The sequence below is a fragment of the Zalophus californianus genome, chromosome 2 (assembly GCF_009762305.2).
Source record: "Zalophus californianus isolate mZalCal1 chromosome 2, mZalCal1.pri.v2, whole genome shotgun sequence".
NCBI lineage: Eukaryota > Metazoa > Chordata > Mammalia > Carnivora > Otariidae > Zalophus > Zalophus californianus.
In genome coordinates this window covers 44803840-44817816 of record NC_045596.1, presented here as the reverse complement: position 1 = coordinate 44817816, position 13977 = coordinate 44803840, and the positions used below count along the sequence as shown (strand labels likewise).

Here is a 13977-nt window from a genome sequence, read left to right as displayed (position 1 = left end):
TTCCCTCCGGCTCCGGAGCTGCGTCCCTGGTCCCCTCTCGCCTCTCTGCCTCCTTCTCCCCCCCACCCCCCCGCTCAATTTCTCCCCTGGGCTGTGAGCGAAACCTTCGGAAGAGGTGCCTTGTGCGCTCTCTGAGCCTCCCGCTCTCAAATCTTTTCTCGACTGAGAGTGTCAGGGCTGGAAGGGACTTTAGCGATCAGTTATAAATTCAGTCCTCGGTTTGGCAAACAAGGAGCCTGAGGCCAAGAGGGAGAGAGTTGTCAGGATGGCAAGAGTGTAGCTTGCTCCTTGATAGCTTGCTCTTCCCACCGTATCACGCTGCAGCTTCGCCTTAGCTGCAGATAGCCAGGGAGATTTCACATTTTAAAAAATTCCCGGGCTCTAAGATGTAGTCTTTTTTCTGGAGTTTTCCAAGAAGGAAATCATCTGACATCACAACTGAGGGGAGTGGAAGCAGATGTCCCCTTAAGTGCGCTGATTGATTTATCTATTTTTAAAAGCTATGTTATTCCGAATATTGTTTAGGGTAGAGAATGCAACACTGCCCATGATTATTAACCTCCACGTGCAATGTTGGCTCCTTCACCTGACTTCAAACAAACAAACCCTATCCAGAGTTTACTCTGACTTCTATTTTCCCCTTGGTCGTTGAAAGACAGTTATGCATGATAATACCATTTGGAACTGCCCTGGCGTCTCTCCCACGGGAGCCCAAAGCGCTTCCACTCCTCTAGTCTCAGCTTTAAAGCAGACATGTTCTTATTTTTCCCATTTTACAGACCAGAGCATCAGGCACTTTGACCTCTCCTCACCTTGAACCCTACTCAGCTGAGGCTTAAGAGCTTGTAATGGGTGCTCCAGGATATCCTAGAACCAAGACCCTGGACCCCAAGCCTAAAATGATTTTTACTAATTAAGCCAGATGCACTTTGGAGAATTTGCCCATAGAAAATCCTCTCATTCCTAGGTCAAATAGAAAGTCAAGCATATCTGTTTTTAGCAAAGGGAACAGCTGTCAGACTAACCAGAACCAGAACTTAATGGAAGGTGATTTAATGTAACCCAAGTCCAGCAGTTCATGTTTCTTGGAACTCCCCGAGGAGGCAGCTTGCTGAAGCTTTCTCACTTAAAATCCCACACTATATTTAGAAAAGAGGAGTGATCAGAGAGATAATAATAACTTGTCATTTAAAAAGGCTGTGGGTTTACTGTGGGCACGGTACCAGCTAGGGGTCTAAGCTCCTCTCAGCCTCTGCTTTTCCCACGGTAAATCACCCTTACCTGTGAGGCAGAATAATTATGTTGCCCTCTGTGATGGCTGATACTTGCCATGTATTGTGTAGGGAACCCTCCAAGTAGTAAATCATTTGTCTGTCACAACAGGGCCGGGCGGTAGGTAGCATTAGCCCAGTTGGACAGATAAGAGAACCAAGGCCCAGAAAGGTTGAATAACTGGCCCAAGGCCACAACTAGGAAGTAACAGCGAGGATGTGAACCTTGGCAGTCTGCATCACAATCCGGACTCCTCTCACTGCCCTGGTGTCTTCATAGAGAGAAAGAATGGGAACAACTGGGGGATAGAGGGGACGATTGAACATTCCATTTCTGTTGTATTTTTTCCCAGAAAAAAAATATGTATTACATGACAGGCATCCCAGCTACGTTCAGTCTTTTCTTGAGATTCACCTTCTATTAAAGCACTGGAGTGAAATCAGGTGAGGGGCAGGAAGAAAGGGCGCCTGATTCTTTTTGTGATTGAGGTCCACCAATTCAGACTTCTGACAGCAGGTTCACCTGCGCCCCCTCCCCCTGGCAGGCTCTCCCCATTGCCCTTCTGCCACTGTCCTCAGGTGAACAAATGATAGATGCAACCCTGAAATGAGTGGGTGTAGGGGTGAGTCAGTCTCAGAGCAGGGCCCCTGGCTTCCTTTTCCTGCCATGGGGCCAACACCTTCTTCCTCTCTGAGGCTGCCACAGTTCTGCTTGCCCCTCTGCCTTCCTGTGTAGACCTGCAGGGAAGCGTCAGAGACCCCAGAGCTCAGAGGGAGGCCAGGTTTAGCAAGTTCAGGGGAAGAGGCTGCCTCAGGGTGTCACTCCTTACTTGGTTGGGTCCCATTTTCCAACTTCCCATCCTTTCCACCCAAACTCTTCCAGCTCACCCCACCCCCATGTGCACTGCTTGGTAAGAATGGTTTCTTCTTTAATCTTCTCAAGCAACATATATCTATTTTAGAGAGGGGGAGGGGCAGAAGAACAGGGAAAGGGAGAGAATCTTAAGCAGACTCCATGCCCAGCGAGGAGCCCAACATGGGACTTGATCTCACCACCCTGAGATCATGACCTGAACTGAGATCAAGAGTTGGATGCTTACTCGACTGAGCCACCCAGGTGCCCCCTCAAATAACATTTATATTTTTAAAAGTGTCTTCCACAAACAATGAATCATGGAACACTACATCAAAAACTAATGATGTAGTGTATGGTGATTAACATAACAATAAAAACATTTTTAAACAAGTGTCTTCTGGAGATCTAATGCCCAATGTTGAACTTTCAGGCATAAATAAAATTATTTTAATTTATAGCAGGCTTTGCAGGGAGTCTTCAAATAACTCCATGAAGGCCAGGGTCTGCTGGACCTGCATATAAGCTGTGCCTGGTATCAGCATATCCCCTGTTTCTAGTCTCTATCTGTGTTGCCCCTTTTTCACAGGGAGAGATCTCCAAAGCCGAAATAATATTTATTTCTTATGCCTGATCCCTCACCCCTAACACCACCCACCTCCAGGATTGGAGTGATATTCTTCTTTGTCCTAGAACAAGTAATACTTTAGTAGAAAAAAATAAGCACGAGATGCTCCTTTGAGCTAATGAACAAGAGCTGATTCACACTGCTGATACTTTGGCAGGGGCAGGAGGGACTGGAAGTTTGAAACATTCTCTGGGGGCTTTGATGACCTCTTCATGACTGTCCCACAGTAGGACAGTGTTCTCTGCTATTGGGGGGACACCTGTAGGAACCAGGAGTGAGGGGAACGGAGCTTTAATGTTAAGAACTTTCTAAGTTGCATTTGCTGGGATCCTAGAATGAGTTGTTTTTTTTTTTTTCTCATGACAGTAATAAGCTATCTCCTACATTTGCATTAGATAACCCTTACAGAATCCCAACCCCTGTGTCTTTTATTATTTTGAAGTCAGTGTTAGAAGGGGCTGGGAAAGGTCTTTTATCAATCCCTGGGGAGGTCGGGCAGATCTGGCATTTTCTAGAATCACAAACTCAAGCCCTGTGTAGCCAGTGTTGGTTCCCAGTATCTTTATCTCTTCTTAATGCCCTGGGACTATTCCCAGAACTCCGTGGTTTTAGTTGTTGGACATTTTATCAGTGGAATAAAGACCTCTAAAGGTCTCCCCCTGAAAAGAATGAAATGTTAGCTACTAGCGAAAAGGACAAGAACAATGTTATTTTGCCTCCAGCCCTCCCCATCACAGTGTCTAATTATCATCCGTTCACTCGGAGTAAATAAATCTCCATCAATGGGGTGAGGTAATGAGGGCATTCATTTATAAGCCAGTGAGGGATGAATGTCTTTCTCGGGGGATGACTGGAACAAGGAAGAGAACAAAGCCAGGTGGAAAATTCGTATTGATGTGAGTGAGATGTGGTAAGATTCAGCTCTGGAGGGGAAAAGAAGCAAGCAAGGTGTTTAATGGTTTTTGTTGGACAGCACCTGGTTTGCCAAAATGTTATATATACATACCTGATTTAAAATATGTATCTTTAGAAAATCGTTCTGTTTTTCTTGAATCTCGCCCCACCCCCCAGCACTAGGGCTCACCGTGTTAGGCATTTGGACACCAACTCTCCAGTTCACAAATGTGGTCCTCGCTGAAGTTATTTTTGGTAACTGTACATTAATATTCATTACTAGTATAAAGATATGGGTGGCTCTTCTGAATGAGGCCAGCTCAAGCATTTTGTCTTAAATGAATCCTGGTAGAAAATGAGACTTTCCTCCTCCAAGTTTTAATTAGTCAGTCTTTAAAACTTTGCCATGTATTCAGCTCTAGTAACTGGAAGTCCTATTGAATCAGACTTTGTAGTCTCAAAACCCCCGTGGAGCTACCTCATTAGTGAAACTGGAACCACGCTGCTCTCACACCAGACTCCAGAGTTACCGAGACACACGCGGATTACAGAAGAAAACGCACCTACCTTTAGCAGTGGAACTTTGGTTAAAGCCACCGAAGTTAGCGTGAGCTCTCTTCTCCTTAGGGCTAGTGATTTCCAGGAGTAGAATATGGCACCTGGAGAGCCACTGCCCCAAACAGGTAGTCTGCTGCCCTTGGCTTTAGGTTACTTATCTCTGTTGCCACCTCACGGTACAAGACAACTGACCTTGACGGCCACGTAAGGCATTTCAATGTGGAAACTCTGTTACAGTTACGGCGAGTTCTAAGTATGGTCCCATGCTCTTCAGCCAGCTTGGCATTGGTGCAGAGCCCTAAATGGCCCTTTGGCCCCACTCCCTCTGGCTCTACAGACCTCGATCCCTAGAAGCACTCCTTCCCTGTGGTTCTCACCCTTTCTTCTGATCTTGGGCTTAGGCTGCACTGCCTGTCATCTCCCTAGATCTCTGCAGAAAGGAGACCTTCCCCAGGAGGACCCTAGAGTCTACCCTCTTTGTCCCCAGGTTGAATCTGCAGCTGGCCATACTAAGTCAGAGCCCTCTGGTTGTTTCTAACCATCTCCATCAGCACATCCCAGGTCTGGGGTCCATCCCATAGCTGTGTTCTTTCTGCTTCTTTTCTGCCCCCATCATGTGCTTAGCTCTGGAATAGGTGAATTATAAAAACCCCAGAAGGGACAGTAAAGACCCCCTAAGCTTTCCTCTTCAGGTACAGTTGAGCTGACTGGTGCTGTAATTTAAGGGGTTTCTTCAAGTTCCTGTAGCCAGCTATCACCATAGAGCTTCCTACTGGCAGGGCCCAGGCCTGCAGAGTCCCCGGTGGTCACCTACCCAAGCAACTTGCCTGTTTGTCCCAGTGTGACATGAAAATATCATCATTCCCAATGTTTGCCATGATGTGTGAAAGGCTGGGAAACACAGGAGAATAAAGCCTGAGGTCTGACTTCCCACAGGGCCCTCTGACTCATCTTCTCCCATGAGGATCAGTGCCTGCCTCTTCTGTTTCCTCACTAGTCCCTCTTCAACATTGTTTTTTAAAATCCCCAGTTTCCTCCTGGCCAACCTGATCCACACCCCAGCCTCTTCACCAGCATGGGTCTCCTTGTCTCCTGTGTGCAGAATCCCCCATCCCTCGTGGCATAGTAAAGACAGCCCCACAACATAGAAAAGTGTTTTAGCCCTCACAAGGTACGATGTCTAGAAGCATCCCATCTGGGGCCTTCCCTAAATCCATGGTCTCTTTTGTGGGATGTGACTATTCGGGGCATACAGAGCTGGAAGATTCTGAGTAAGCTGGAAGGCCCACTGTTTCTTCTCTCACTGCTCAGCAGCCCTGCAGCAGGAGAGTTTGGGCGAGCCTGCCCCATAGATCCCCAAGAAGGAGTGCCTGGAGCTTGTCCAGGCTCAGTTTTCCATCCATTTTACTTAACAAATATTTACTAAGCACTACCAATGACCAAGGCCCTTGATGAGATCAGCACACATTGGTGAGACATAGTAGCCATAGAGATTTATCTGGGGGCATCAAGGAGATGCTTCAATTTCTTTCATTCATTCAACAAACACTGATTAATCTATGTTATCCCTTGTGCGAGGGGCAAAGGATGCAATCAGTGATGATAAGATGAATAGTGTCTCTGCTTTCATGGATCTTACATTCTAGAAAGATGTGTAGACTAAAAGCAAGTGAATAAACATAGTAATTACAGATAGTAAAAGTTCTGTGAAGGTAACAAAGTATTAAAATAGAGAATAATGAGTTGGATGGAGAACCTACTTTATGTTCTCACAAAGTGTCTAGGGAAGACTTCATTGAGAAAGTTCTGTTTAAGCTGAGACCTGAGCATGAGAGGGAGATCATCAGATAAAGAATGAAGACAGAACATGCTAAGCATCGGAAATAACATGTGCAAAGGTCCCGGGGCAGGGAAGGTAAGTGTCGCAGTGAGAAAAACCATCCCCGTGGACACATTCCTTTCTGGTTGGGCCATAGGGGCTACCTTTTAGAAAAGGAAGGGATGTTCCAGTTTGCCAGTATGTGACAGGTAATTTTGCACATTTCCCTCCTCCAGAAATGGTTTAAGCAGCGTCTGGCTCAGTGGCGGCAGTCAGAAGGCCTACCCTCAGAGTGCAGATCCGTGACAGACTGAGGAGATGGTGGACGCTGGCAGCTTCCCTCTATGAAGACCATCCGCCATTTCTCTCCTCGGCTTAACCAAGCTTTTTGGTTTTTCAGTGTAGTGCTGTGTGTTTAATTGTTAGCTGTCCTGCTATTTAACACAATGTTGTATTTTTTTAATGTACATAACCAGAAAAGAAAGTAACCCTAGGAAGCTATATGTAGCTTCTGTATAAAGCAGTGGCTTGGCTGGGAAGTCTTGGGGCTTGCCTTTCCTTTTGGGTCTTGATAATAGATGGTGTGAAAATCATCTAAGTTTGCTTTTGATCATCACCTCCCAGTACCAGTTTATTTTTACCATCCATTTCAGAGTGGCCAAGGCCTCTGTTGAAAAGATAACATGAGGGGGAAGCATTTCCTTCTGACTCTACTTCCCTAAGTTGTTTTCCTTATGTTGCAGTAATACACTGAGATTGAGGGAGAACACAGAGGTATATTTGAGTCCGATTTCATAAAGCAGTTCCTTGGATTATTAGCTGCATTCACTTGGAAAGAACCCAGTTAGGCTGGGAGACAGAAACTCCAACTGGCAGAAAACCAAGTAACTAAGAAAAAGATCCACAAAAGTCTTCAATTTACCTTATTTAAATGTATTTGTTAAATTTATTTTACCAAACAAAATGAACTGCTTTTTGTCTCTGAAATGATATGCTAAATAAAAACCTTTTTTGTTGAAAATGGACTGGGCCCTGTGCAGATTTTTAACTGAATAATATATGTACCAAAGAAAAACAGAATAGCTCCAACATAGGAGCAGACTGACAAAAGAGCTGTCATTTTTCAAATCCTTGCTACTCAAAATGTGGTCCTGGACTGCCATCTGAGAAAGGCAGAATCTCAGAATCCAATCCAGACCGACTGAATCAGAATCTGCATTTTAAACAAGGTCCCCAAGTGTTATATATGGAAGTGTGAGCAGCATTGTTGTCTTACCCGACAGGCAGTTTGCATCCATCTTCTATTATAGCACATTATTTTTTTTAAAAGATTTTATTTATTTATTCGACAGAGAGAGACACAGCGCGAGAGGGAACACAAGCAGGGGGAGTGGGAGAGGGAGAAGCAGGCTTCCCGCTGAGCAGGGAGCCCGATGCGGGGCTCGATCCCAGGACCCTGGGATCATGACCTGAGCCGAAGGCAGATGCTTAACCGACTGAGCTACCCAGGCGCCCCCTATTATAGCACATTAAATGTCTTAATGGTCTTATTAGTTAAGAGCCAAACTGCGTTTGGGGTGGCTGGGTGGCTCGGTCAGTTAAGCATCTGACTCTGGGTTTTGGCTCAGGTCATGGTCTCACAGGTCAGAGTTGGAGCCCAAGTCAGGCTCTGCACTCAGAGGGGAAGTCTGCTGGATGATTCTCCCTCTACCCCTCGTGCCCCCCCCAATAAATAAATAAATCTTTCCTTAAAAATTGTGTTTCGCTGCATGGGACAATAACTTGATCATAATGGATTAACCAAATAGGCTTTTTGTTTCTTTAATTGACTAATTGACTGTTTTTACTTGAGACATCAGCAGGTAAGTGTCTCTCGAATGTTGTCAAGGACCTATGGTCATTCTGTCTCCTACTTTGCTATCTTTAACTTGTAGCTTTTGTGTTCATGGATACAAGGTGGATGATTGGCCATTGAGTCTACATTTCAAGCAAAAAAAAAAGGGGGGGGTAGGGGAAAATGCCAGCAAAGTCTCTGACCTTTAAAAAAAGTTTCCTGGAGTCCCTCACCTGGCAACTGTCACCTACATCTCATTGGCCAGAACTGAGTCCCATGACTATTCCTAACTGCAAGGGAGCCTAGGAAAATGAACATTTTTAATTGGGCATATTGCTGTCCTGAGCAAAATCAGGGTTCTGTTGGTAAGAAAGAAGGGGAGAGGAGCACCTGGATGGCTCAGTTGTTTAAGTGTCTGCCTTTGGCTCAGGTCATGATCCGGGGGTCCTGGGATCGAGCCCCATGTTGGGCTCCCCACTCAGTGGGGAGTCTGCTTCTCCCTCTCCCTCTGTCCCTCCCCCACCCTCCATGCCCCACTCATGCTCTCTCTCTGGCACTCTCTCTCAAATAAATAAGTAAAATTTAAAAAAAAAGGGGGGGAGGATGGGTATTAGAAAGGCCACTAGCAGTGTCTGTCAACCCAGCCTGGAATGACACTGTCTACACTTTTTTTTTTTTAAGTGGTCTCCACACCCAGCATGGAGCCCAACATGGAGCCCAACATGGAACCCAGCACGGAGCCCAATGTGGGGCTTGAACTCAGGACCCTGAGATCAAGATGTGAGTTGAGATCAAGAGTCCGACGCTTAACTGACTGAGCCATCCAGGCACCCCATCACTGGTCTACAGTTCTGAACTCTGACCTACAATGCAGGCACAAGTTTTTTTAGATCTTTAAAATAAAGAGTCCAGAATAAGAAACACTAACAGTTTCAGAATACAAATGTTTACAAGAGGCCATTAAACATCATTGGCAAGCTTCCTCTCCCTATACCTTAAAACATTTCTTCTGTAAACAACACACAGTGACCCAGGGTCTGAAAGAAAAACCTCATCTGGCATGCTCCCCTGCAACCTAATTAGTGGTGCCCTGAGCATCTCTCAGCACCCAGGCTGGATGCTGACCTCACTTTCTGGAAAGAAAGAAGGAAAAAGGTGAGACGAGGAAGGAATGTGTGCACATAATAAATACCTGCATAGAGAGAACGTTCTTTACCTTTCAAAGCACTTCCATAGACACCGGCTAACAGGGAGAAAATAACTGTGGGCAAGGCAGATGGCAGAGCACAGTGATTTACCCATATCAGGCCCTGAGAGAGACGGTAAACCAGGTCTAAGACCCACGTCAGATGTCTTGCTGGCACACCAGAGACATGTTTCAGGAACAATCCATCCAGGATAAGAAGAGTTAACCAGTTGGGCAGAGAGTCTGCCTTGGGACCAAGAAGCACCGTTTGTGACAGAAGGATCACTTCCTGAGCTCATCAGACCCAAGAGTCAAGAGTCCTTGAATGGCACACGCTGGGAGAAAATGAGATTCTGTGTCCTTTTAATTAATTAACTGGTTTGTTTAAACAAGTGCCAAGTTTTGTATTTATTCATTTCTTGCATTTGAAGTACTCCTTAATGAAGTCCTTGGCTTGGGAGTCTTTGCTGTCGTCCTTAACTACAACCCAACCACAACCCCCCATTTTCCGGTTTTCCCTAACAGTTTACAGAAGCCTAGCCATTCTCCTAGTGTGGTGTTGTCATCAGCCTTAATTAGGTGCAAAGGGCCTCCACCAACCTGACACACACAGGCTCATCACAGTCGGATGCCAGCACACAAAGATGGATGGGCGCGGCGCTTGCCTCGGACTTTGGCAGCTCGGGCGTCCCCGTGCTAGGCCTTCGCAGATGGGGCGGGTCTTCAGCGCTCCTGATACAGGGGACTTAGCCGCGGTTACACGGCCAGCTGCAGGGCCCTCCTTGACCCTGGGGGCAGGGGCCGGGGTGGAGGCGAATCTCGAAGGCTCAGCAATGGCAAGGAAGGAGTCGGTGGCCTTTTCAGTGTGGATTTGTTCACAATACTAACCTTCCTGAGTTGACTTTTTCAACTGTAATATTAACCAGGATGGCAATACTCCACCTCGAAAAAAGTTCTTTGTAAATAGGAATAATAATTACTACTGCTCAAAGTACTAATGAGAATGGGACAAGGATCATTGTGACGCCTGAGAGAAGTCTTAATGAGAACCCAGAGCCCTCCGTTTTGTGATCAGGAGTCTCTTCTGGACACCCAGGGTCACACACCAGAATAGTAACCTCCAGCCAGACCGACAACAACTGCCCAATCACTCTCTCCTCCCTTGTGTCCCAGTTCTGCTGTTGCAGATGGTACAGATGTTGCTGCTTGGATTGATCACTATGCCCAGCCCCTTTGTCTGTTGCCACCTGTCTCTAGCAAGGCTGTAGAGGCTAAAAACCGGAAATACTCCCTTTTCCATCCTCACTGGAAACTGTGGTGGTCTGGTGACATGGTTCCACCACAGAGGCTTAGGATGAAGACCTGGGCGGGGGTTGGGAGGTGGGAGGCTTTGGGAAGGGGGTTCGTATTTCTTGGTAAAGAGGATGAGGGCAGCAGGCTCTGTCTGTTTTTCCTTGCTTGCCTTGAACCAGTTTCATTTGTTAATTGTAGAACTAGAGATAAGCAAAAAAGGGAAACAATAGAACCAACAAAATTCATACCAATTACCCATGATCCCACTACCCAGAGGTAACCAGCATAATATATTGAGGGGATGCACGTTTTTGATGTTTTATATCAAAAGTTCCCAGGACCCCCTCCTTGGGTGTGATTAATTGGCTAGAACAGTTCACAGAATTCAGGAAAACAGTTTACTCACAGTATGACCAGTCTATTATAAAGGATATAGCTCATGGAAGATATGAGGGTAGGGGTGCCGAGCTTCCATGCCCATTCTGGGCACACTGCACTTCCCAGCACCTCCCAGGAGCTCTGTGAATCGTGTACTTTGGGGCTTTTATGGAGGCTTCCTTATGTAGGCACAATTGATGAAATCTTCAACCTTCAGGAAAGCTTTAGTCCACAATGGCCTTGCCTTGGTGATCCTTCAGGGGATGGGGAAGGAACTGTTGGAGCCATGTTTGTGGCACATAGCGGACTGAAGAAATGTTTGTTTCTGTCTGCTCTCTTCTTGTAAAGGGGTGAGAGCACCCCTTTACGTTTGGGGAGCTCCTCCCACTTCGTGTGATCCTGGTAGAACAGTTACAACACCACACATTCTCCACCCTGCTCGGAATGAGACCAGGACCCAGGCTGGCTGATCACAATGCCACACTGCACACACTGGGACTGAAACAGGGTATGGGCTCTTGACCTCATGTGGGCCAAAGTCTTTCACCAGCGTTTTCCCAGTTGGAACTGGAAGGGTAATTCTCTATTGTGCGCTTGCATGGAGAGTTAGGAGGATAGAGGCCTGGGGGTGCAGGCAGCCATCTACCCAAACACATAGAGAAGGGCTCTCTGTCGTGGAAGAGAATGAAGCCAGGCAGAGATGGGAGTTTCAAAGAGAAGAGAAAAGAGAGGTCAGGTCCTAGGCTCCGGTTCCCACTCTTCCCCTGGGCTAGCCCAGCCTTCCTGGCTCTGTGAACTAAGGAATTCTCTTCTTGCTGTATATCTGTCATTTGCAGCAAAAGGAGCCCTGACTACTGTCAAAGTAAAGAAAGGAAGAGAGGAATGCATGGAAGGAGGAGTTTCGGCTACTAGAGTAATTAAGAATCCAGGAGAAGCAGGGAATCCAAGCCAAAAAAAAAAAAAACAACCAGGAATTTACAGGCCAACAAACCTTGGAAATAGTTGGGCAGAGTACCAGATTTTCCTCAATTGATGGAGACTCGAGAAAAAAATTAGTTTTACACATTAAAGGACAAGATGACAAGTAGATAATTTATGGACATCAAGGACATACTTCTTTGAACTGACAGAATGTCGTGGGTGACATTTTGCTACTCTCTCTTAACCCGTGCCACCTCCACGTAGAATTCTGCTCCACAGAGTCCACTGTCCACTAAAAGGTCATTTTAAAACCTGATGCCAACTCTTTCAAATGTATCCCTGCCCAAATTCAATGCCAAAGTATCTAGCCATAACAATGGAAATAAAAAAATAATTTGAACCTTCACATTCTTTTCCCATGATGGAAGTACTGAGAGGTAGCGAAGTGGACATAAGTCAGGCAAAGATCTGGGGCATGAGCCACTGCTTCTGTTGGCAGGAAAGCAGAATAAGATTTGGGGCTTTGATGAAGCCCAGTGTTATGTTGCTGTGCTCTGCATAAACAATTACAGGCATGAAGAAGTGGAGGCTTCTGGAGATTTTCTCCCTTCTCCTTCACCGTCATTTGTACACTTTAAAGTATTTAAGTGCTGTCACACTGGGGAAATGCTCCTGTAAATATAGATTTCGATGTGGTTTCTTATAAGAGTTTTCCACCTTAACTTAGAAAAACATAAGAAACATTAGATTTGAATCTAAACTTATGTAACTCATCCAACTACTTACAAACAATGGTAAACTGACTCATAGTTCATATGACTCATCCTTGGAGTTCCAGATTAGCAATGTAGAAGGATTTATTTTTCTTCTTTTTTTTAATAGACACAGAGAGAGAAAGAACATGAGCAGGGAGAGGGAGAGAGAGAATCCCAAGCAGACTCCCCGCTGAGTGGGGAGTCCAACATGGGGCTCTATCTCACGACCCTGAGATCATGACCTGAGCTGAAATCAAGAGTCTGTTACTTTAACCGACTGAACCACCCAGGTGCCCTGAGAAGGATTTTCTTATTCTTTCTTCCAGTTGGAAGCTCCCTCTCCCTACTCCTTTCTTTTTTTTTTTTTTAATTTTATTTATTTATTTCAGAGAGAGAGAGAATGAGAGATATAGAGCAGGAGAGGGAAGAGGGTCAGAGGGAGAAGCAGACTCCCTGCTGAGCAGGGAGCCCGATGCGGGACTCGATCCTGGGACTCCAGGATCATGACCTGAGCTGAAGGCAGTCGCTTAACCAACTGAGCCACCCAGGCGCCCTCCCCACTCCTTTCTTAAAAAGCTTTTTATGTGGGAATTTGGCATTGTCTGGGAGGGAAGAAGGCAAGTTTCTGGGGATAGTGACCCTAAGGATGAGAATCTTCGGACACAGCTGTGAACTACAATTCAGAAGCCTAGAATCTTTTTAGGATATAGAATGTATATTCATGTATGAGAAGGAGAGTGCCCAAGTATATGTGTGTGGCTAGATGCCAGAGCAGAGAATTCTGTGTCTCCTTGGCCCTTCTCCCCTTTTCCTATAGTTTTATCTGAGGAGATGGCTGCCCAGCTAAAGACTAGCTTTTCTCACCTCTCTTCTAGTTAGGTTTTTTAGCCAGCCTCCAGGATGCCTCTAATGATCTCTGCCTCCTGGTATTCATATCTTTGCATAGTCCCTTCCCACATTGTACCAGGGTTGGTCTGTGTGACTAGTAAAGAAACAGAAATGATGATGTGTCACTTCTGAGATTAGGTTAAAAGACACTGCAGCTTCTCGGTGTCTGTCTCTCTTTGGGGTTGTCTTCCCTCTGGGGGAAGCCAGCTGCCATGTGGAGCAGCCCTATGGAGACGACCACACGGCAAGCAACCAAGGCCCGCTGATGGCAGCTAGTTGGGACAGAGGTCTGCCAGCAACCATGTGAGCTCGGAAGTGCATCCACCAGCCCCCGTCAAGCCTTCAGCTAACAGCAGCCCTTGAGATATAACCTACCCAGCTAAGCTGTTTGTTGTTCTAATCGGCTGAGCTTTGGGACAATTGGTCTTGGAGCAACAGATAACTGAAGCACTAGGTGTGGCTAAGGAAGTGATGTGTGCTACTTGTGGGTCATGCCTCTAAAAAGAATAATGCGCCCTCTTGTTTCTCTTCCCACTTCCTCTGAACTAGAATATGACTATGTGAACGAGCTGTCTCAGATCATGTAGATCATGTAGATGACAGTAATACCTTAGGGTTTGGAGGGCAACAAAACGGAAAGGGCCTGGGTCTCTGTATTATTCAGAAATACCAGGTTTAGCTGCATTAACAACCAACCTC

The 13977-nt window shown here is 46.0% G+C and overlaps 1 protein-coding gene across 6 annotated transcripts in view; it reads left to right on the top strand.

Moving 5' to 3' along the window:
- Positions 1 to 7048, top strand: part of HOPX (HOP homeobox) — a 31714-nt gene extending 24666 nt beyond the window's left edge. For all 6 annotated transcript variants that reach the window (XM_027598250.1, XM_027598251.2, XM_027598254.1 and 3 more), the window contains exon 3: positions 6260 to 7048. In XM_027598250.1, coding sequence (XP_027454051.1) covers positions 6260 to 6337 — 78 coding nt within the window. In that variant the 3' untranslated portion in view covers positions 6338 to 7048. The remainder of the gene's footprint in view (positions 1 to 6259) is intronic.
- Positions 7049 to 13977: the final 6929 nt, after the last annotated feature.